Source organism: Equus caballus, chromosome X, assembly GCF_041296265.1.
Source record: "Equus caballus isolate H_3958 breed thoroughbred chromosome X, TB-T2T, whole genome shotgun sequence".
Taxonomy (NCBI): Eukaryota; Metazoa; Chordata; class Mammalia; order Perissodactyla; family Equidae; genus Equus; species Equus caballus.
This window is the reverse complement of record NC_091715.1, coordinates 143,274,117-143,297,675: the sequence shown is the minus strand read 5'-3', so window position 1 is coordinate 143,297,675 and position 23,559 is coordinate 143,274,117. Positions and strand designations below refer to the sequence as shown.

The following is a 23,559-nucleotide window of genomic DNA, read 5'->3' as shown; positions in this document are numbered from 1 at the left end:
GAGTTTTGTAACGATGAGAATGGAATCATCATTTGCTCCAGAGAAGTTAGATGTGTGATGGGACAATGTCTTGAATCACACCCATAATGCTATGCAGTTATAGGAGATCATGGGAAATAACCACTTACTTTTCATGGCCATTAAGGATGATGCAGGGGAAGTGGGCACAGTGGACAAGAAGGAACACATGCCGACAAGTAAGAATGAAACTCCAGACTGGGAACAGGGAATGAGATTTAAGGATGGGTTACTGAGGGGAGCTATAAAAGATCAACATCCTGGAGAGAGTTTTAAGAATAGGAAAGAAAGCCATCTAGACAGACTATTTTAATTGTAATATGATCTTGAGATAAGAAATTGGTCTAGGCCACTGAGGTTCTTCCAACCTTTCCCGTTTTCTTCTGTCTTTAGCAGTGGGCTCCTTTTTCAGAGAAGTCTTACACAGAATGTATATATAAGTTAAGATGCAAGCACTCTTTTTATTTTAGTAGTTTAAATTTATAACTTTTACTTCCTATAAAGTCAATCAATGAGAAAGAACCACTATTGATACAACCACTGGAATTTAGCTTTTTTTTGGTTGCTAAGTATCAGTAAAATCCTAATTTATATGAATAAGGAACTACAGATGACAAGGGGCTCTCCTGGTTTGTCTGAACACTAGAATCTCAGATGAACCCTCACCCGCAGAGGCACAGAGGATGCTTTACTCTCCACCGAAACCACGGTGACCTAGTGGCCCACAGGAACCTCCTGTAGGTTTTGATATAAATACATTTTATCTTGGCATGATTAAATTTCTGGAGAATTAGCATTTACTAAGTGAATCAGGGGGCAGCCTCATGGCCAAGTGGTTAAAGTTCCACATGCTCCACTTTGAGGGCAAGGGTTCAGATCCTGGGCATGGACCTACTCCACTCATGAGCCACGCTGTGGAGCATCCCACATACGAAAAATAGAGGAAGGCTGGCACAGATGTTAGCTCAGGGCTAATCTTCCCCAAGCAAAAAGAAAAAAAAAGGGAGGATTGGCAATGGATGTTAGCTCAGGGAGAATCTTCATTACCAAAAAAAAAAAAAAAAAAAAAAGTGAATCAGAGCCAGCCCTGATGGCCTAGTGGTTAAAATTTGGTGCACTCTGCTTTGGCAGTCCGATTTCAGTTCCCAGGTGCAGAACCACACCACTTGTCTGTCAGTAGACATGTGGTGGCGGTAGGTCACAGAACTAGAAGGACTTACAGCTATAATATACAACTACATACTGGGGCTTTGGGGAGGGGAGAAAAAGAGGACGATTGGCAACAGACGTTAGCTCAGGGCGAATCTTTCCCAGCAAAAAAAAAAAAAGTGAATTGAACCAAACCTTTGCAGATCTATGTGAAGAATCTCCAGGAGACCTGACAATTCCTTAAAGTCCCTTCTGACACTTGCAATGGTAGACCTTAGGAGGCCTTGTTACTGCCCTTGATGCCCCTGGGGAAGGCTTTTGCCATTCTGCCTTCAAGCTTGGTCTAGCCTACTGGAGGCCACGTGAAGGCAAACTGAGGCACTGAGCTGCCAACCAGCAGTTACAGCAGGTGAGTGAGTCAGGCCACCCAGCACATACACCTCAGGGAGTTCCCATGACTGCAGCTGCCTGAATGAGCCCGGGGGGACCAGCCAAGGCCCAGCCCAAACTGCAGAACTGTGAACAAAGAAATGAGCATTGTTTTAAATCACTACATCCTGACACTGTCTGTTACACAGCAATAAGTAACTGATACCTTAAATAAAGATATATATCTGATATAGAAAAAACAGTATTTGACATTGATTAATAAATGTACCAAATACAATTTTTAACCCACAGCTAAGTATCAATGGCTTACTAGTATGCATGTGCTCGACTTTCCCCTTACCTGGTTTTGGCTGACCTTTTCGGTGTCAGTACTCACTTTTGGAATGTTTTCTGTCAGATGTGTCTGTGTGATCGGGTTGTTCATTGGCTCATCAGCTGCTTGTTCCATTTTAGCTCCAAATATGGTCCCGTTTGTGGTCTACTTTTCTCTTTTTAAAGACAGATTTAGAGACAGATACTTATGTTGTATAAATCAAAACATCTTTTAGCTGTTAGCATTTTGTGTGGATGCCCCCTCCCCACTGAATTTTCACAACCAGCTGAACTCTGTCTGTGGCTTAGACGAAGCACTCAGCTAGCGTTCTTGTGGTGCAGGCTACTCCCTCAGAGAAGGGCATAACCGGGCCCATAGCTCACCATATACTTGCATTAGAGGCGGAATGGAGAGCCAGTTAAATAACCTCATTCATCAGTTACAACAAAAAGAACACCTCTGGCACTGCAGTTTTTCCCACGGCACTCACATGCTTCGATTATTCTGTTTCTCTTGTGTTGATCATTAGACTGTGGCAGCGCAGAGGGAAAAGGCACAGACCTAGGGGGTCCTGAGTTCCAGCCCTAGCCCTATCACAAACTGTGTAAATCTGATCAAGTCTGTCTCTCTGCTGCAGCTCAATTTCCCCATCAGTAAAATGGACTCAGTGCTCATCTTCTTGTGACAGGGCACAGGATGCTGGCGGGGAGGGGGGAGTGTAAGAGGAGACAGAGCTCTCCTCGGTAAAATTAAAGACACCCTGACCACGGGCGGAAGAATTCTGAATGTCTGGGGTCATCAGAAACCCTCGGGAAGTGGTCAGAGTGTGGTGGGGACTGCGCGTTTCACAACCAGGAGACAGTCACGAAGCACACCAGCTGACAAAGTCCTACGACACCAAACAGAAAAGTAGTTTAAAGAGAAGTTTTAGTGACAGCCCTTAGGATGCAATGCTCTCTTCATTCAGCCATAATACTGAACTGCAAACAAAGAGAAGCCATTCAATTTTGGGTTACGATGTATTTGGTCTTCCACCGGTTTTCTTGGTAGTGCTCAATTTACTTAAGTCAAGGATCCCCTGACATCTGGAGACAGTGAAATCCACGGCAAAGAAAACAGTGTAACTGCTTGCAAAAGCCTAGATTCAGACAACACTCTTCAGTGAGGAGGTGGCAGGCAGGTAGCACTGGGGTTTCTAACACTGAGATAACTCCAATCCAATTCCACACCTTGAGTTACACACACACACACAGACACACACAGAGTCACGTGTCCTTGTAGGAACCAATTTTGTGGGTAGCTGAAATGGCCTTGAAAAAGACATCCTCAATGTCTGATGGGGTAATTTTGGGGAAGCTTATTTCTGAAATCATAATGGAAGCTATCAGGAAATATATTTCAGAACTTCTTTTCATGGACCTTTTCCGAATGCATATAACGAATAAGTAAAGTTGACTTGTAGTTCTATGCCTATCCCGTCCCTCTCTCTCTATCCCATAATCCTCTCTATGTTGGCAGCGGCCCTGTCATCTGTTCACCCTAAACAGAGGTGGCTGGTGAGCTCTGACTCATTGGGCTCAGCGTGTACCAGCTCGGGGAGGAGAACTTGGGCACTTGCACCAAGGCTCAGCACACAGTGTGTGATAGGAGTTCCGTCTGCCTTGCTCACCACTGTTTCTTGGCATGAAGTGTGGTGCCTGGCACAAAGTGGGCACCCACATACCCACTGGCCTCCTGAGTATATGCTGCCTGCACATGCCCAGGCAGACTCCCTTCTTCTCTGTGCCACATACACACACACATACACACACACACCTGTCTCCGATGCAGGAGCCTCACTGAGGGCCACACTCATGAATACCCACTGCTGGCTTCTCAATTTCCCCAGATACTCAGGGAATCATGACGAAACGAGAGGGCAGACAGCATTTGGAGTGATGCAACCACAAGCCAAGGACACCTTGACTTCAGACTTCTGGTCTCCAGAACTGTGAGAGGATAAATTTGTGTTGTTTTTAGCCACCGAGTTTGTGGTCATTTGTTACAGCGGCTATATGGGAAATCAACACAAGTATTCTTTGCACTCCTGAACTCCAAATAGTACAGCTGCCACTTCCATAGGCACCCTGTACTAGTAGAAAAGGAAGAAGCCTTAAAGCCTGCTCCAGGCCCCTACCCCCCAGTCTCTAGGGAAGGATCCAGGAGGTGAAAGGGGAAACCCATCCTGCCCCCGTGGATCCACACCATTCAATGCTCAGGCAATCCTCAGCTAAGCAGCCTCTTCTAAGAAGAAAATCAAATCTGCTTTATCTCAAGTTATACACACGTTATACTAAAGTTTGTAAATACTATGATCTAGATAAGAACTTTAGTGATACTTTAGCCATCTCTAGGGAATGAGTCAGATCCCACTGGCACCCCCAACCGAAATCCCCCATGTACTATATGACAGGGGTAAAACGAACATCAAGAAGAGCCCTGACTCAATAGACATTTCTCCAAAAAAGATATACTTTACACATGGCCAATGAGCACAGGAAAAGATCACTACCCATTAGGGAAATGCAAATCAAAACCACAATAAGATATCACTTCATACCCATTAGGATGCCTATTATCAAAAAAACCCAGAAAACAGAAAATAACAAGCGTTGACAAGGATGTGGAGCAACTGGAACCCTTGTGTACTGCTGGTGGGAATTTAAAATGGTGCAGCCGCTGTGGGAAACAGAATGGTGGCCTCTCGAAAATTTAAATATAGAATTATCATAGGATCAAACAATTCCCCCAAACAATACCACCAAAAATTCAAAGCAGAGATTTGAACAGATATTTGTACACCCATGTTCACAGCAGCATTATTCACAGTAGCCAAAAAGTGGAAGCAACCCAAGTGTCTATCGACAGATAAATGGATAAAGAAGATGTGGTGTGTATATATATATATATAATGAAATACTACCTAGCCATAAAAAAGACGAAATCATGCAACTTGTGACAACATAGATGGACCTTGAGGGTATTATGCTAAGTGAAATAAGTCAGATGGAGAAAGCCAATACTGTATGTGCTCACTCATATGTGGAGGATAAACACACACAGAGATATGGAGAACAGATTGCTGGTTACCAGAGGGGGAGGGGGTTGGGGAAGGATGAAAGGGGTAAAGGGGCACATATGTACAGAGACAAACGGAAACTGGACTTTTGGTGGTGAACACAATGCAGTCTATAGAGAAGCTGAAATATAATGATGTACACCTGAAATTTACATAATGTTATAAACCAATGTGACCCCAATAAAATAATAAAAAGTAAACAAAAAAAGTAAATGTAGTATCTAGATACAATGGAATACTATTCAGCCTCAAAAAAGAGGGGAATTCTGCAATATACTACAACATGGGTGAACCCTGAGGACATTATGCTAAGTGGAAGAAGCCAGTCATGCAAAGACAAATACTGCACGATTCCACTTTATATGAAGTATTGAAAATAGCCAAATTCATAGAATCAAAGAGTGGAATGGTGGTGGCCAGGGGCTGGGGGAGGGGGAAGTGGGGAGTTGCTAATCAAGGGGCACACAGTTTCAGTTAAGCAAGATAAGCTCTAGAGATCTGCTGTACAACACTGCTCCCAGAGTCAATGATAATCTATGTACACTTCAACATTTGTTACGAGAGTAGATCTCATTATAACTGTTCTCACCACGATAAACTAAAACAAAATAAAAATTAAAACAGGAGAAATTCTGACGCATGCTACAAGGATGAACCTTGAGGACATTATGCTAAATGAAATAAGAACCTTGGGGACATTATGCTAAGTGGAAGAAGCCAGCCACAAAAGGACAGATACCGTATGATTCCACCCATATGAGGTCGCGAGAGCAGTCAACTTCAACTTCACAGAGACAGAAAGGAGGATGGTGGCTGCGGGGGGGGGGGGGGGGCAGGGTTTCATGGGGACAGAGTTTCAGCTCAGGAAGATGAACAAGTTCTGGATGGTGGGGATGGCTGTGCAGCAAGGTGAATGCACTTGATGTCCCTGAACTGTATACCTAAAAATGGTTCAGATGGTCAATTTTCAGTTCTGTTTATTTTTCCACACATACACACGTAGCTCTGAATGGGAAAATAAGACCCCAAAGAGCAATGTTCTAGGGGCTGGGATCATTAAGGTTCACACATCAGAAGCCTCAAGTCTTTTTCCTTTAAAATGGTAGGTCTTTGAATCCACGTGAAATCAGTATGTATGCCCTCTATACACATTGGGACAAAGTCTTAGGCTAAAAACAACCTAGGAAAAGAGACCTACCTTCTACTGGTGAAATCCAAGTGACTCGTTCAACTTCTGAGCAAGGGGAGGAGGGCTGCTGATAGGATTTGATGAAGAGAGAAGTGAGTGAGCCCAATCTCCTCCTTCCTGCTGGGGAAAGTTCCCAACCACTGAGTCCGGGAGACAAAAGGGACAGATAGTCTGTCCATTTCAAACCAGATGGAGAGAGACGAGTGTCCCATTCTTCGAAAACGTGGGAGAGCAGCCTCTTTGTAAAGGGGAAATGCAGAGCAATTCAGAGGAGTGTGTTGGGGTAGTCAGGGCCCTGCCTGCTGCCTTCCACGGAGTCAGTGCGGGAAGCTAAAATGTGGCTACTGCAAGCTCATCACTTTAGTCTGTGGACAGATACCCCCTGTCTGTACAAGAAAAACTTAAAGATGACTCAAGGCAAAATGCACTTCCCCAAGGACTCAATCAGCTCAACCTTGTCCTTTCACAGACCTGCGGGGCCTCTCTGCTTGTCTGTTTACTTTTAGGACACAGAAAGGCCTTGGCTTTGAATTTGTGGTGGCCACTGAGAAACCCATCAGCATCCTGCAAGCTGTAGCTAATGCTGTTCCCTCTGCCTGGAATATCTTCCCCTCCTCTCCATGGTGAGTTCCTCTTCATCCTTCAAGGCCTAGCTCAACTGTCATCTCTGTGAGACCTCCTCCCCCTGCCCCAGGCAAGGTTAGCTGCCTCCTTAGCACTCATTTATGCTCCCATTCTGACATTCAGCATGCTGGTTTATACTTTTTCTTCCACGTCTGTCTTGGCCCAGTAGGCTGTGAACCACTGGAGGGCCAGCAAAGAGCCTGGAATGGAGTACAGGTTCAACTGTGCTACTGCGGCTGGCTTAAGAGACCTCATCTGTGGGGTGGCCATCCTTCCTCCTGACCTCAGAGCTGCTGTGGAGCTCAGGCAAGCCCCATGGGTAAAAGGGGAGCTGCAACTTATACAAGAGCACCTGGGGGTCAGCTCACTCATTCCTGCATTCCCTCATTCACAAGTCACCGAATGTTGGCCACTGCCAAGCAGAACCTGCATAAGACACAGCGCTGACCTTCAGGGAGCCCACCATCTGGTGTGGGAGACAGACTTAGCAGTGAACTGCAGAAGTGCCTTTAAGCTCTGATGAGGTTAAATGCAGAGCAGGTTGCCTGGCCCGAGCAGGCGATCCCTAAGCCAAGTTCTCAAGACCACAGAGGAGTGAGTCAAACACAGGGGGTGGGTGTCGGTGTCCTGAAAGACATCCCATGGCCAGGGGTGGGAAGGACGTGGTGATGGCACAGAGCCAGCATGTTCTGGCAACTGTGACAAGTTGCGTCACAGCGAGTGTGAAGCAAGGTTGGGAGCAAAGTTGAGAACATGCAGGGGCTGTGTGTCAGGCTAAGGAGTTACCCTAATTGGAGATGAGAGAGGCCCTGGAAGTTGTAAACAGAGGTGAGTGTTAAGATAAGAAAGATCACTCTGGCTGCAGTGTGGAAAAGGAATTTTAGGCAAATCTAAGGCTCGAGGCACACCACGAAACGGGAATGACAAGAGCAAATCAGAACAAAGAACTAATATTGCCTGAAAACCTGCTAAATGTCAGGCGCTTTTACATATGAGTATATTATACCATTAAGATCCAAAAGTGTCCAGTTAGGCAGACAGTACGAGTCTCATTCAACAGATGAGAAACTGAGGCCCAGGGAGATCAAGTGACACTGTGGGGCCCAAAGTCACACGGCTGGTACATGGACAGGGCAGAACTTGTGGCTGTTCCTTCTATTCTGGCAGGCTGCCACCCTGCAGACTGACTGGGAAGTAGGGTGTGAAGGGACATGAAGTTAGAGGGACTAGCAGGGCAAAACTGGGCAGGAGACTCAAATGCCAGGCTGAGTGTGGACTTTATTCTGTAGTCATGGGAAGCCTCTGAAGGTTTCAGAGCATGCGGGTGACCTAAGCATAGCTGTTCACTGGGAAGACTCCCCTGGCAGAGCAGGGTGGACTAGATAGGTGCGAAGCAGGAAATGGGGGGCCTACTCACCAGTTGCCCAGACGAGATTTACTGAGCACCCGCTGTGTGCCCCACCCTGCTCCAGAGACTGGAGCACCAGCAGTGAGCAAAACAGAGCTGCCTGCCCTTATGGATCTCACCTTCCAGTAGATGGGCAATAAAGAACAAAATAAAGAAGTGAAATATGCAGAAGGTTAGAAAGTGATACTTACTATGGGAAAAAAGTAGAGCAAGGTGCAGGGTTTGGGGGTGCCGGGGACTGCAGTGCTAAACAGGGTGCTTAGGGTGGCTCACTGCCAAGACGGTACCGGAGCGAAGACCTGGAGGAGGGAAAGAAGTGGACCCGCAGGCGGAAGGAACAGTTGGAGCAGAAGTTCTAAGGCAGGAGACTGTGCATTTGAGGCCCAGCAAGGAAGCTAGTGTCCTGGGGCGGCCAGCGCAGGCCAGAGGAGGGGCCGGGCAGTCAGGCTAGGCCTTGAGGTGAGAACTCTGGCTTGTACTAGTTGAGAGGCTGCTGCTGAAGGCCTGAATTAGAAGAGGAGCAGCAGAGGTGAAAAAGAGAAAAGAAATGGCATTTGAGGGGGAGAACAGATAAAACTTGGAGGCTGGTTAATGGGGAGGGGACAGGAAAAGAAAGAGTCAAATATGACGAAAAGGTTTTGGACCTGGTTCATGCTCAAAGAGGAAGAGTGCAAAGGGCAGAAGGTCGGTGAACACTTTCCTTTAACGAATGCTAATAAACCTCAGGCCTTTCTTGGCCTGAGAAACTTAAGCTCTGTCCCCTGCCTCCCTAAATGCTGCCCCAGTGCCCAGAGGAGAACCAGGTAAGGGCTAAGGGCCACGGAGCACTCTTACACTGGGCTCGCTGAGGAGGGCGGCTCCACTGCTGCAGCTTCGTTTCAGCCATACCCCTGCACACGCCCCCTTGTAATTCTCCAAGCACGCCTCACACTTCCAAAACCCCTCTGTGACTTTGCTCATGAAGGTGTCTCGACCTGGAACGCTCCTCCCTACTCTCCTTGAGTGTTTGGGTGTGAAAAAGAGTATATCTTGATGACTTCTTCCCCTCGTGCTCGCTCATATCTCCTTCACTCCTTTCAAAGTCCGTTCCCAGGCCCCCAGCTCACCTTCCTGGGCTGCTTTTAGCCAGGTGAGAACTAAAGTGACCCTCTCTTGGAACCTGGTCTGCAGGAGGGGGTTGCTCTCGAAGGGAAACCCTCAAAGAAAGATCCTCAGCTGGATTCAGCTTCTAAGTCCCAGCCGTCCAAACCTCTGCGACAATGCTCGGCATGTCCCTTCCCTTCTCTGGGTCTCAGGTGCTCCGTCAGTACAGTCTCCGCTACACCACGCAAGGTCACGGTCTTCTCTGGCCCCTCTGATCCTAATTCAGTCTTAGGCCAGACCAGAGAGCACCCGACCCGGATGGTCCCACCCAACCCCTGGCCCTCTGGTCGCCGACTCAAGGCGGGCTCCAAGGGCAATGTCGCGACCCTTACCCGTCCGTAGACACGCTCCTGGCCGGCCTCCGCGCGCCCGAAGACCGCACCCACGGAGCTCAAGCCGCCAGCGGCCGACCTTTCCTCCCTCCCCGCGTGAGCCGAGGATCAGCCGAGCCTCCTCCACCAAGGGGATTGGCTAGGCTTGCCGCTGGCTCAGCCAATCGGCGCTCACGGCGTGATACTGCCCAATGAGGCCAGGTCTCGGCCGCGAGCGCACCGCCCCATGACCTGGGCCTGGCCTTTGTTGGGTTAGCCCCACCCACTCCAGCCCTGCACCAATGGGGAGCGGGGCTGCGCGCGCGGGTCAGTGGGAACGGCGCGGAGTCGGTGTGTACGTCGGTTGCCGTAACAACGGGCGGCGGAGTCCGTCAGCGATGGTGAGTGCTAGACGCCCTGTCGCGCCCCGGGCGCCCCGCGAGCAGAGGCTGAGCCCTTTCCGGGCCTCGGTCCGGCCCCGCCGCCTCTCCTGCGCCCTTCTCAGCTTTGGCGCGCCCCTCCTTCCTCCGAGTTCGTTCCCGGAAGGGTAGGGTAGAGACGCCGGGCGCCCTGCTGGGCCTCTGATTCGCTGCTGCCTCGCCTTCACCCACACCTGGCCTCCACCCGCCCCTTGGGTTCCTTGGCCTTCCCCGGCCCCCTCGGTGACCGTCTTTGGGCAAAGAAGACTCGGATTCCCCGCAGGTCCCAACCCTTCTCAGACCCTGGCCTCCTGGCCGCCTCGCTCTACCAAAGTTTCCGCACAGACCTGGGGGGAGGTTTATTATGTTTGATTGTTAACGTGCATTTTAGAATGTAAATATAGGGACATTCAGGGGACGCTTTGAGCTTCTTGGAGAAGGGACAAATGGGCCGAGTGGATTGAGTTTTATTATTCGACATTGACAGACTGTACATCTTAACCTAGTAATAGTTGGCGAAATCTAGAAGTAATCAGAAAGTCGGTGTACTTAGAGGGAAGTGGAGTACCACGAGTGGTTGTTGTAAGGACATTTCTAGAATTAGGATTCCCAAATTCAGGCAGGGCTGATTATCTGTACAGTTATCCCCAGTCAACTCCTTGGCTAGCTCTCTTTGGGGATGATTTTCAACAAGAGATGTCCAAAAGAACAATTCTTAGAGACCATAGTAAAGAAGAGAGAGTGATAGAGGTGCATGGAAAGATTCATTGTTCTTTCCAGGAAACCCTATTGTCTTTCCTGTTAAGCAAAGCTTTGGAATTGGTTGGTGTAGACAATTTTTAAAATAGATATGGTTGTCTGTAACTTTTATGTAAAGCATGAACTGTATTGCATAATATTGTGCTTATGTGTTTGTAAAACGTCTAAAGGCCTCTAACTTTAAGAAGGCGAACATGGCATCAACTTCCCAGCGAAAAAGGATGAGTCCTAAGCCGGAGCTTACTGAAGAGCAGCAACAGGAAATCCGGGAAGCTTTTGATCTCTTCGACGCTGATGGAACTGGGACTATAGACGTTAAGGAACTTAAGGTAAGCACCATGCATTCCTGCTCCGCTGCCTTGCCTTTCCTCTGCCTCTTTCTCTTCTTTCTCTGTCACTGCTCTACCCCTTTTGCCCTCTTCTCCCTGTGAAAAATAACAAGAGAGGATGCACTGTGCTCTGTTTTCCCGTTTTTACTTACCTCGTGTTATTAAAGAAAGTTGAACGTAAATATCGATTTACTAAATGTTATAGTGTTTTCTAATCATTTTAACATGACTGTGTCTGATCCTGGCTTAATGCTCTCAACGCTGTCATTTTTGCTCCTGGTAGGTTTAGAGGTACATATTAAGATGATCCTCTTTTCCTTGTAGGTGGCAATGAGGGCACTAGGCTTTGAACCAAAGAAAGAAGAGATCAAGAAAATGATCAGCGAAATTGATAAGGAAGGGACAGGAAAAATGAACTTTAGTGACTTTTTGACAGTCATGACTCAGAAAATGGTAAGTTAGCTAAGATAATCAGCATATTTTCCACCCTCATGGTGGATACATTTGAATCATGTAAATGTCTTCATTGAGGAAAATTTAATACAAACTGGAGAGTTCAACAGATAAAGGATAGTATCTATGACTGAGATCAGGATGCTTAGATTCTCCTTAGCTTTCTTTGCCACAAAGTCACAAGAAGAGTCATTTTACCCTCTGTAAAGTAGTAACGGTACTACTGCTGTCACTTTTTGCTATTATCTTTCTCCAGCTGATTTGTCAGTGTGATAACCACAATCAGTAAAGCATGTGAACACCAACAATATATTCCAGCGTCTTGCATTTTGACAAGACGAACTCCTTATACCTTAAAGTTTGAAATTCTTTTCTCTTCCATTCCTTCTGGGCAGCCCTAGCCTGAGGGCCAGTTAACTTCAGCAGCTACGCTTTCACTCTTCGCTGCGCTGGGGATTCGGCCTTTCAGCCTTTCCGAGGCTGAATTCACCCATTCTCTAGTCTCTCAGGTGTCGCCCTTTGAAAGGGTCGGAAGGGTCAAGAGAGACTATAAGATGTCACCCCAGCAGTCCACCTCACTCCCCTGAGTATGTTCCTGTTGGGCCACTGCTCTTTCCTTGGTCTCTTGGCTCCTCTTCCGTGTGGCTCATGCACGCTCTACTGCTCTGTGGAAAAGTAACTCCCTCAGTGTCTCAGGCGTGTTTCCTGGGGCACAGGTCAGTTCCTAGCCTAATAATTCTGTTGCTTTGAAATCATCTAATTATACCTATATTTTTCTTTGTGAAGTAATTTAAGAGCTCAGGAAGCTCAACGTTCTGTGACCACGTAGTAAAGCTGTCCCATATTCAAGGTTGGTTCCCAAATTGCCCCTCTGAGGGCTTCTCTCTATCTTTACCCACCTTTCAGGAATATTGGGAGTTTGAGCTCTTGGAGATTGTGCTCTGTTCCCCTGTTGGAGCACTTGAGATCACAGTCACTTTCTGTGATCTCGTAACAGTAAAATAGCCCTCTCTTTCCTCCCTGCCCATCCCCCACCAAGAAGATCCTTCTTCTACCAGCTTAAGCAGCATATTTCCCCTAATTTTAATTCCATCCTCTGCCCCTATATTTTAAAAACAAAGCCAATTTCTCTTTGGTTTGTACAGAAAGAATGTTTTAAGTCCAATCCTTTATATTTCCTTTTTAGCCTCTGTGTTTATAACAATTTCATTAGTTTGTCCTCTTTTTCTATGCTGGATGATGTTTGATCTCCTGTGACCTCATGAAGGCCATCACCAGGACCATGTGGTGCTGTAGGGGCAGGGCAGAGGAATAGCAGTGTTTCCCTACTCATGTGTTTTATGTTCTACTTGTTCAGTCGGAGAAAGATACCAAAGAAGAAATCCTGAAAGCTTTCAAGCTCTTTGATGATGATGAAACTGGGACGATATCGTTCAAAAATCTCAAACGCGTGGCCAAGGAGTTGGGTGAGAACCTCACTGATGAGGAGCTGCAGGTTTGTAATGCGTCAGACTGGAACTCAGAATTCCTGCTTGGAGTCCTGTTTTACTTTTCGGAGTTACATTTTCTCTGATGTGAGCACAGCTTTGAAGGAAAACTAGTGTTCTCTTGTTCCTCTGCTGACCACTTAATTTCTCTTTTGTTAGTGTGACAAACCTATGGATCCTGCCCCCAGAAAGATACACATGTATACAATTTTACTGTTTTAGGTTTTAGGGATCCCCTGGTCAAGATGATCTTCAAGATTCCTTCTAGGTGATATGTGTGACGATATATGACTTGCTTTTCAGATAACTTTTCAGGAAGCAAGCTATTATAAAAAGTGCATTTGCATTGGGTGGGCTCAAACTGTCTATTGATGTAGCATTATAAAAGCCTGTTGCTTCGTCACATTTTAGTTTCATTTATGAATTAATCTAACCAGAATCCTTACTGTCACGCAGGAAATGATTGATGAAGCTGATCGAGATGGAGATGGAGAAGTCAATGAGCAAGAGTTCCTGCGCATCATGAAAAAGACCAGCCTTTATTAAGATCAGTCTCTTCTTTTCTACTGCAAGCAGACGTATCTAGATTTAGTGCCTGCTATTGTGTGAAACCTGGTCTTTGAGAACACAAACTCTTTTTCCCCCACGCTGACCTCCCTGTATAACTTTAGTTAATAACCTTGAATCTTAGACTCTTAAAAGTGTTCTTTGACATTAAAGTTCTTTGTAAGGTGACCTGCTGCTTACTTTAATTCCCCAAAGCAGAGCAAGAGCACGTTAGAGTGGAGAGAAGCTTTTACCAACCTGCCATTCTGCCTTGTATCGCTTCACTCTTGTCACGCGTTCCCACATTTATACCACCACAGAATGACTTCTTAGACAAGCAAATGTTGTACCCGGTGTTATCACAAGCAAGGGGCATCTCTTCAATGGTTCTGGTTTTAATTGTCACCTGAGCACAGCTTTCTCTTTTATAAAACCCAGTGAGCTCTCTCACTTGCATTTGGATGTCTGTGATATTTTTTTTGTCTTAAAGCCTTTCTTATTTTGAGCTTTTGTTCTCTAAGGATGAGTTCTTTAGCCTTCACTGTGAGTTCATCTCCTAAACCATTCTGTGGAAGGCAGCCTGGTAGATCCCAGACTCCTTACCAGCCTGTGGACAGAAAACAAAATAATCCTTTGCTACTGGCATGAATTATTACTTGCCCTGGGAACCCATTGATGTGTAAAACTAGTAGACTTTCTATTTTGCCAAAGCCTAAGTGATGCTCTAAAATAGTTTTGGCAAAGTATAAGGCCGAAAAAGAGTCTTATTGGTAATTTGTGCTTGGACAAATCAGGGAAAGCCAGGTTATTAGGACAGTAAGTTGAATTCAGCCAACCTCTGGTCAGTTTATTTGGTGGATGGTGTCTCAGAATCTCAGTGTCAGGTTGGGTTGAGTGACCTTGTCCAGCCCGCTCCTGGCCCTACACGGGATGACCTATAAGAGAAGCCCTGGCAGATAGCATTAAAATCTCTGCCCCAGGCTGAGGGTGGGGAGCAAGAAGGGGCGAGGGGGAATGGAAACGCACTACAACAACAAGGGAATGCTCATTCACCCACCCGAGGAGAGGGAGGGAATGGGTTTTGCATGTGGGGGCATCCTAATCCTGGGATAGGGTTGCCTGATTTAGCTAACAAAAAGAGAACACGTGGGTCAATTTGAGTTTCAGATCAGCAACAAACTTATTTTAGTACAAGTATATCCCATTTGGACTTTTTGTTGTTTATTCATTGTTGGTATGAAATTCAACTTGACCTGGGTGTTTTGTATTTCAACTTGCAACCCTGTGTGACACTGGGCCTCATCCTGGGGGACTTGGGGCCCCTCAGATGCATCTGCTGCAGGAGGGACTGCTCCTTGAGAAACATGACTGTTGGGGAACCCGGAGTAGCCTCAGACCTGGCTTCTCACATGGGCTCCAGCACTTCCTGGCTGGGTTATTTGGGACAAGCTATTTCTCTGGGTGTCTCGGGTTCCTTGTCTGTGCAATGGGGAGAAGAGTTGTGCTTAACCCGGAATCACTGGGGGGGTGGGGGCAATGAAAACTTACATAAAGGGCCTGGCTTTACGGTATCCAATAAGGAGGCATTTCAGAAGTGTTTGTTCTCACTCTCAGTCCTTTGGTCTGCTTATCACATAAGCTTTCTTGTTACATATGGGTCCATGAAGCTTTTATGACTACTGTCCCCAAGGTAGAGTTGACAGCACTTCCTGGGAGGATATGACCTTTGTTGCACTGCTGTTTTCTGATAAAGGGCATATGATCTGATAAAGTACATACAATATTGGAAAGGAGTGAAAAGACTGGGCCCTACTTCTCATTTTACTGTTAACTGTCACCCTCCAAACGTTCTTATCTCCTCCTGCTTAATGTTCTCATAAATGAAATCGTCAGGAATCTCTTGGGGGGAGGGAGAGTGGTAAGTAACGTGTTATCCCTGAGGATAAAAACAAGCATAACGTACTCACCATCCGCACCTGGCAGCCATTCTCAGATAGGTTTGCAGTTGCTCAGTGGAGAGGATGGGGACAGAGACAGAGCACAAACCAGTGGATGTGGGATGGGGGCAGAGAGTTGCAGGGAGGTCAGGAAGATGGGGACTTAGAGGGAACCAGGGCCAGTTCATGTGGAGGCAGACAAGAGAGCTGTAAGGGGAGGGGGATGTGGGTGGAAAGGGGGCTGTGGTAAGTTCATGTGGAACTGGACCAGATAGATGGAAAGGTTGAGAGGGATGGGGAAGGAATAGTAGGAGAGGTCATTGCAGGTGCAGATTATGCAGACAGTTGTAGAGTGAGTGGTGGGTGATGGGGAGGGAGAAGAGCAGAGGTCAGCTCACATGGGACTGGACCAAGAGATGTAGGGGAGATGGCAGCAGGGTCGGGTAGGGACAGAGAAGTAGAGGAGGTTAGTTTCTGTGGGACTGGACCAGGGAGATGTATGGGGAGTGGTTAGGTAAGATCTGGAGTGTGTGGAGGTAGATAGGGAGAGGCAGGGCAGGTCAGCTCACGAGGATGGTCTACAGACCTGGAGGGGTATGAAGGGGGATTGGCAGAGAGAGAGGGGAACAGGGGTCAGCCTTTGTGGGTGGACCAGAGAGATGTAGGGGAAATAGGGTGGAGTGGAGTTGGGGAAGTAGCAGAAGTCAGTTCAATTGGGGATGGACCAGACAGATACTAGGGGGTGAGAGGGGACTGAAAAGTAGAGGGACTGAGGTCAGTGCTTATGGGCAGGAAAGAGTGAGTAGGGAGGGAGGGGAAAGGGAGCAAGGGTTAGTTCATGTGCAGATGGACTAAAGCTGTGGGAGCTTGGGGGTGATGGCGAGGAGGAGGGAGCAGGTATTAGTTCATGTTCAGCCCTGCAGAGAGCTGTAGTGGGATCAGGGGTGATGGGGAGGGAAGGAGTACAAAGGTCAGTTCATGTTGGACTGGACCGGAGAGCTATAGGGGAGTGGGGGTGGGATTTTGACATAGAGAATGCAGATATTGGTTCATGTGAGTATGAACCCGAGAACTCTGGGAGTTGAGGGGAAGGGAGAGGAGGAGGGAGCAGAGATTCCTTCATGTGAAGCTTGACCAGAGGTATGCAGGTGGAGTTGAGGGGAATGGGAGCAGAGGTTAGTTCATGTGAGGGTGGAGTAGAGAAGTGCAGGGGTATGGAGGGGTGGAGAGAGAGAGAGAGGGCATTCCATGTTGGGCTAGGTATTGGAAAGGAGAGGGAGCTGAAGTTGATGTAAGATGTGCCGGAGAGAGCCATATGGAGATGGCAGGGATGTGGGTGGAGAGGGAGCAGAAGTGCCTTCATATGGGGCTGGAGCAGAGAGCTGTAGGGGGATGGTGGGGTCAGGGAGAAGAGGGAGCTGGGGTCAGTTCCTATGAATATGTGGCAGAGATATCCAGGGGGATGGTGGGAACGGGGGCTTTAGAGGAGGACGGTGGATGGGATGGGGAGGGAGAAGAAATCAGTTCCTGTTGGGCCTTGAGGGCCTTCCTAGTAACTCTGGGACATACTAAGTTTCCTTGAAAGAACTCTCTGGTGGATTAGTCTTTTCTTTGCTCCAAAGTGTTCGAACTGCTGTAAACAGCTGGATTCATGGGTAGTCATACTCAAACTTAATATAAGTAGAATCTATCTAAGGAAGTTGTTTAAAGAAAGGAGGTAGCTCAGTTTCTGTCCTTTTAGACGTGGAAGAGCTGCTGGACTCAGAAGGATGACAGGGCATGGAAGGGAGGAAAGGCATACTGGCTGCTCTAGGGGGCCTCTTGACATCCTTTCACCCTCTATCAGATTGGAAACTTTTGTTTTTGTCATACTGTCAAATACTAGGATTTTGGGCAGCAGACTCAACGGGAGTAATACACTCAAAACAACACTTTACCCATGATTACAACTCAATCACACCTCCATAGAAAACAGCCAACAGTCATCCCACTACACACTTAGTCACTCTTCGGTTGGACTAGAACTGCTTGCTCCTTGATGGTGCTCCCCCATGAAGCCAAGTTCCCCTACAGTCCAGGAACTACCCTTTTTTGAGCCCTCCATGGCTGTTGTGATCAGTGTCTTACAGCAAGTGGCTCCCTCCTCCGCTCTATGTCTCTTGACCTGCTCAGCTCAACATCTTATATTCTAGGGCCTGGCCCCATGGCTGAGTGGTTAAGTTTGCACACTATGCTTCAGCAGCCTGGGTTTTGCACTTTGGGATCCTGGGCTTGGACCTACACACTACTTATTAAGCCATGCTGTGGCGGCATCCCACATAGAAGAACTAGAATGACCTACAACTAGGATATACAACTATGTACCGGGGCTTTGGGGAGAAAATAAAAAAAGAGGAAGATTGTTAGCTCAGGGCCAATCTTCCTCACCAAAAAAAGAAAAAAAAACCATCCTATATTCTAGAAGTCACTGGAATATCGTGCATCTTCAATTGTAGCAAAAGTAATCAGTCTGCACTGATTGCAGCTGTGAAACAGTGACGCCATCCCAGCGTGCCATGCTGTGACATATCAGACACATTTTGTGACCCAAATCTTCATCAGCAGTGCCCAAAACTCTCACAGGGGCTCTGGGCCCATTTCTAGAACATCACCGTCAGAACTTGATGTGTCTGGAAGCCAAGTCACCTCTTCTCTAGCTTCTCCCCACTGATCCCCCTTAACTGCCACCTTCAGGGAAGGAGCTTAGCCTTCAGACTTAGTCATATCTGGTTTAAATCCCAACTCTTATGCTCATTAGCTGTGGCCTTAGAGTGACATGAATGAACTATCTTGAGCTTCTGTTTCCTCATCTGGAAAATAGGGGTGCTGTGAGGTCAAAGGAAGCTAACAAGTGTCCGGTGTATAGCGTAGCACTGACACCTGGTGAGCATGCAGTGGGTCATGCTCCCACCCACAGCTTCATGTAGAGCCAATCCACTCCTCTTGGCCGCTGACGGTCACTGTGCATTAGCCTGTTTTTATCTTAGCTTGGACTGTTCTGTCCTAAGTGCCTATGTGTGTTAACCTTGGCATAAAGTTAAGTTCTATCCACGTACCTAGGCCTCTGCCATTGTCCCTCTTAAAATGTTGCTCCTATCTTTTCCCCAAATCTGTATTCTTTTCTTCATATGAAACTCCCCCTCAGAGCTCCCTCCTTCCAGGAAAACTTTTGTTTGAGAGTAGAGAGGACTTGTGCACTACTTCCCAGCTGGGATTCTGAGACAGCAGCCTTGCAGATGTATCCTTTGCCATTAGGTGGGGTGCCAGGATGGAGAGGCTCCAAGGCACCGAATCACCTGGAATCCGACAGCGGTTCAAGCTGGATCTTCTCAGTACCCCTGGAGGGCTGTGGTCCCAAACAGCCTTGGAGTGTGATGGAGAGGATGCCATAGTGGAGAGAATCCTGGCAGGGCTGTAGACCCCTCAGAAAAGCCACTAGGTACGGACACTGATGGAATGCTAGCTTGTCAGCTTGGGTGCTTGCTTAAGTCTAATTAAAAGAGAAGAACATGACATGTTTGCATTCTGAGTGTGTGCAGAGAAAATTGTTTCCCTGCTACATGGCCTTATTGAGCCACACGGAGCAGTTCTCTGGGAGGGGCACAGCTGTGTCTTTGATGTCTTCATAGCTGTGCTTCGGGCCTGGGGCAAGGCTCTGCCCACAGTCTGGCTCACTCATTTACTAGCTTTGTTGATCCTCTAGCAAGGACTTATTGACTCATTAAAAAATTCTAGTGTTCCATGGCTCTTTTTTTCCCCTGACCCCTATTCCTTGTTATGGTTTGAATTGTGTTCCCTTAACATGTGGGTGTCCTACCCCCCAGGACCTCAGAATGTGACCTTATTTGGAGACAGGGTCTTCACAGAGGTGATGAAGTTAAAGTGTGGTCGTTAGGGTGGGTCCTAATCTAATCTGACAGATGTCCTTAAAAAGGGGACATGTGGACACACAGACACACACAGAGGGGAGACGATGAGAAGACAGGGAAAAGACGGCCGTCTACAAGCCAAGGAGAGAGGCCTGGAACGCATCCTTCCCTCAGCCCTCAAAAGGAGCCAACCCTGCCCGCGCCTTGATCTCGGACTTCTGGCCTCCGGAACTGGCAGACGGTCCGTTTCTGTTGTTTGAGGCACCCGGTCTGTGGTGCCTCATCACAGCAGCCCCAGCAAACTCATACATCTCTCTTACTGAAAAACTTCCTCTGTTCCCCGCAGTGTCCTGACCAGGAGTGCACATGGTGATGTCGAGGAAACGAAACCTGGACTTGGACTCTCCGCTGCAGAGCTCGTCACTCCATGCGCGCTGGATGTGGCCTCTTCTGAGACGTCCATGATCGCTTGGGGGTGTGCAGTGTTGCCACCTGAAAGCTTTTTTTCTCAATTTGGAGTAAAAGATTGTACGTGGATGTGAAGCCATCTCCTTAGGAGATATTCGTGAGAAAATATTTGTGCAATCTCTCATACAAATAGGTCCAAAAGGTACACTCATGGTTACAGACTGAGTCAGAAAAGCATGGGAAAGATGAGTAAGTAGAGTGACAGAGCCTCAGATGGCGGTGTTGGCCAGGTTGTTGTTTCTAACCTGCCTCGCACAGTTTCAGAGAAATGCTGTCAGGATCAACCTGACTATCTGAAAGAGCAGACGCCCACGTCGTGAGGGGCACCATGGAGCAGCAGCGAAATGTCTCCTGAGCTGGACTAGTGAAGTCCCATTATGTGACCCCTGGCAAGATACCTAAAGCCTTAGTACCTCACTGGTTTCATCTGTCAAAGGGGAGTTATTAATAGAGCCCACCCCAAGGGTAGTTGTGAGGATCAAATGAGCTAATATAGCTAAAGAGCTCAGAACTGAGCCTTACACACAGCATGCAAGAAATGTTTGTTGAGTGAATAAATCCAGAATTTGGCTGCAGTCTTCAACTATAGGGTTTGGGAGTTACATCATTCATCCCAGTGGTGCGATATAGGGGTATTAAAACAGGGATTCCTAACGCAGACACTTATATTTCAGGAGTTACACTTGTACTTACCCTGAGGAGCTTCTTAAATCTTCTGAAATGACCTGCACAATTTGTGGGTACAAGCAGGCAGGCAGTTTTCATCAGATTTGTTCAAAGAGTCCGTGAGCCAAAAAAGATTCAGACCCACTGTCCAAGAATTGTACATTGCCATTTGGGGCATGGGGAGAATTGTGCTAACCCATAGCATTGTGTTGTAGTGTTGTGTGTGGCACCTGGTGTTGATGTCCTCTGTCCACACAGGCATTCCCTGAGATCTGCCTGTTTCCTGGCCCTGCTGGGTATTTTCTGCGGGAAATGGTGCAGTCTAGCACCATTTCCAGGCCATGCCTGAGGGCCTGAGACTGCTGCTTCCTTGCTGCTCCGGGGCCTGGGGATCTACAGCGCTGTCTCTGTCCCTGTCTAGACCTCCTGGCAACCATTCGCTTGTTGGGGCCTCCAGGATCCAGCCTCACCTCTCGCCTGGATTTCCTGCCATCTCCCCCCTCTTCCCTCTAGCCTTTTTTAGCTTGAAAATCAATCTTCTTGAAGGAAAATGCCAACAAAAGAGGATTTATTTTCTTCCAAGAAGTTACTCTTTCCCCTCCTTACACTGACTAAATGGCCTTTTACTTATCTGTCTTCAGCAGTTTTTGAAAGCTTCAATCCGTTTTCAGCTTTAGCCTCCCTGAAATTATTCTTTGGGATCTACACCTTTGCTTCCTTTTGAACCCATCATTAGATCTGTTCTTGCCTCTATCTTTTGCATTTATTTGTTCATGCATTCACCAAATACATAATGAGCACCTATTCTGACCCAGCCCCTGAAGTGAATGAAATACAGTCCTCGGCCCCATGGGATTTACATTCTTGTGAAAGAGACAGACAGTAAAAAACCTCAAGAAAATTAAGCAGATAAGGAGTTAGAAAAGGATGAGGGGGTGCTATTTTAGACAGGAGGGTCAGGGAAGGCCTATCTGTGGAGATAACATTCAAACAAGGATTTGAAGCCATGCAGAGGTCAGGGGAAGAGTACCCAGACAGAGGGAACAGCAAGTGCAAAGGCCCTGAGGCAGCAGCAGGCTGGGCTTGAGTGAGGAACAATGAGGAGACACATGTGGCTGCAGCACAGTGAACAAAGTGAAAAATGGCAGGCTGCCAAAGGGGGCAGGGGTCGGGTAAGGTAAGGCCTTGCAAACCCCATAAGTAAGGGTTATGTTCTGTGGGTGACGGATGTCATCACTGACCTCTGTGCAGGAAAGTAATCTGCCTTGCATTGGCGGCTGGGTTGAGAGTTGCCTATGGGAGCAAGGGTGGAAGCATGTATCTTTTCACAATATGAGCTCATTTGGAGGTCTTCCTGCATAGCCACATGGCTGACTTTTTTAAAAAACCCTGTTTGGATTACTTGAGACTGGGAAATTTCTGGAGCAACTTTTGCTCTGGAATTTGAAGTGATACAGGCAGATTTTGCCTTTTTAGAATCCCCATCATTCAGCAGCCACTTTCCCTTCTAGAGTCCCTAACAATAAGACCACAAATTGTGTTGTGTGCTATTTTGCTTTCTGCCCTTTTCCTCCCAGAGTCTGCCTTCTCAGGTCTTCTCCTGTAAGCTCATGGCTGACATCCACCCAAGCTTGTCTATTATTATTATGAACTTCAAAATATAATTATTATTTTCTCCCAAGTTCTTGGTCATTTCCTCATCCACAGCCAATTCCTCTCTCTTGCCAGTCAGGTTTAACAGCTCGTTCTAGGCACAGTGGCCTATAACTCCAAGACCCAGGGTTTCCCAAACTCTTGCTGGTTGAGAAAGGACTTGATCCCTGCATTAGCAGTGTTGCGTGGGGATTATTTTTACCCCGTTTTACAAATAAAGCAGCTGAGGTTCGGGGAGGTTGAGCATGGAAGCTGCGACTCAGGCTCAGAGTTTCTGACTTGAAAGTTCTTGCCCTTTCTACTCTATCACTCTGTTCTCCAGGTAAGACGATGTGCTCCTTGCTTCGGTTAGTTTAAATACTTCTTAAGTGAAAACTGAATGGTTTATCTTATTCTCTTTCTCTCCAGTTTGGCTTACATGATTTCCATTTTTAAGTTCTTAAATGCACCACAGTGTCCTGCCCTGGGTCGAGGCCCCCAAAGAGGCTCGCGTGACCAGCATCATGGCTGCTTTTATGTGTCAACTTGACTGGGCCATGAGGCGTCAAACATTATTTTGGGTGTTTCTGTGATGTTGTTTTCAGATGAGATTAACATTTAAATTTATAAACTGAGAAAAGCAGATGGCCCTCCCTAATGTGAGTGGGCCTCATCCGATCAGTGGAAGGCCTGAATAGAACAAAAAGGCTGACCCTTCCCCTGAGTAAGAGAGAAAGAGTTCCTCCTTTGAACTGGAACATCGGCTTTTTCCTGCCTTCTGACTCAAATTGAAACATCGGTTCTTTCTGGATCTTGAGCCTGCCAGCCTTCAGACTGGAACTTCATCATGCACTCTCTGGGGTCTCCAGCTTGCTGACTCACCCTATAGATCTTGGGACTTGTCAGCCTCCATACTCATGTGAGCCAACTCCTTACAATAAATCTGTCTCTCTCTCTATGTATATATAAACACACACATACACACACATACATATAATTATATACACATTCTCCTGTTGGTTCTGTTTCACTGGAGAATCCTAACTAATACAGCCAGCAGAGGGCGATCTCCCATCAAACGCTGCCTATTTCCCATTTGGAAATGTTGGACAGTTGTTTTCTTCAAAAGTGAGAAAATCTTTCTAAGTTCTTTTTTTTTTCCAGACGAAAGAAGGTAATTTCAGAGAGAGGAAGTAGCATGAAGAGTTGCTGGTATAAGTGATAGGAGAAGGTCATCCCAGTACAGGCCTGAAGCCTTCTAGGAAATGCATTCTGCATGAGATAGACACCAA

The 23,559-nt window shown here is 47.1% G+C and overlaps 2 protein-coding genes and 1 long non-coding RNA gene across 24 annotated transcripts in view; 2 read left to right on the top strand and 1 right to left on the bottom strand.

Moving 5' to 3' along the window:
- The window catches only part of NSDHL (NAD(P) dependent steroid dehydrogenase-like), a 30,554-nt gene extending 20,580 nt beyond the window's left edge, over positions 1–9,974 (bottom strand). Inside the window, exons 1-3 of one of the 22 annotated variants that reach the window (XM_005614611.4) lie at positions 9,685–9,974; positions 6,187–6,244; positions 1,898–2,045 (exon numbers count right to left, since the gene is read on the bottom strand). In XM_005614611.4, coding sequence (XP_005614668.1) covers positions 1,898–2,005 — 108 coding nt within the window. In that variant the 5' untranslated portion in view covers positions 2,006–2,045; positions 6,187–6,244; positions 9,685–9,974. Of the gene's footprint in view, positions 1–1,897; positions 2,046–3,685; positions 3,859–6,186; positions 6,564–8,400 lie in introns of all 22 variants that reach the window. The other 21 variants (XM_070257554.1, XM_070257549.1, XM_014729263.3 and 18 more) reach the window with 21 other exon arrangements.
- On the top strand, positions 9,695–14,112 carry CETN2 (centrin 2). Its single transcript, XM_001494770.6, has 5 exons — positions 9,695–10,064; positions 11,012–11,170; positions 11,495–11,623; positions 12,981–13,118; positions 13,567–14,112. The coding sequence occupies exons 1-5, from the start codon at positions 9,966–9,968 to the stop codon at positions 13,654–13,656; spliced, it is 615 nt and encodes a 204-aa protein (XP_001494820.3). The 5' UTR covers positions 9,695–9,965; the 3' UTR covers positions 13,657–14,112.
- A 2,864-nt stretch (positions 14,113–16,976) lies between these two features.
- On the top strand, positions 16,977–23,265 carry LOC138921904 (uncharacterized). Its single transcript, XR_011434886.1, has 2 exons — positions 16,977–19,071; positions 19,848–23,265. It is a non-coding gene; the product is annotated as an uncharacterized lncRNA (long non-coding RNA).
- Positions 23,266–23,559: the final 294 nt, after the last annotated feature.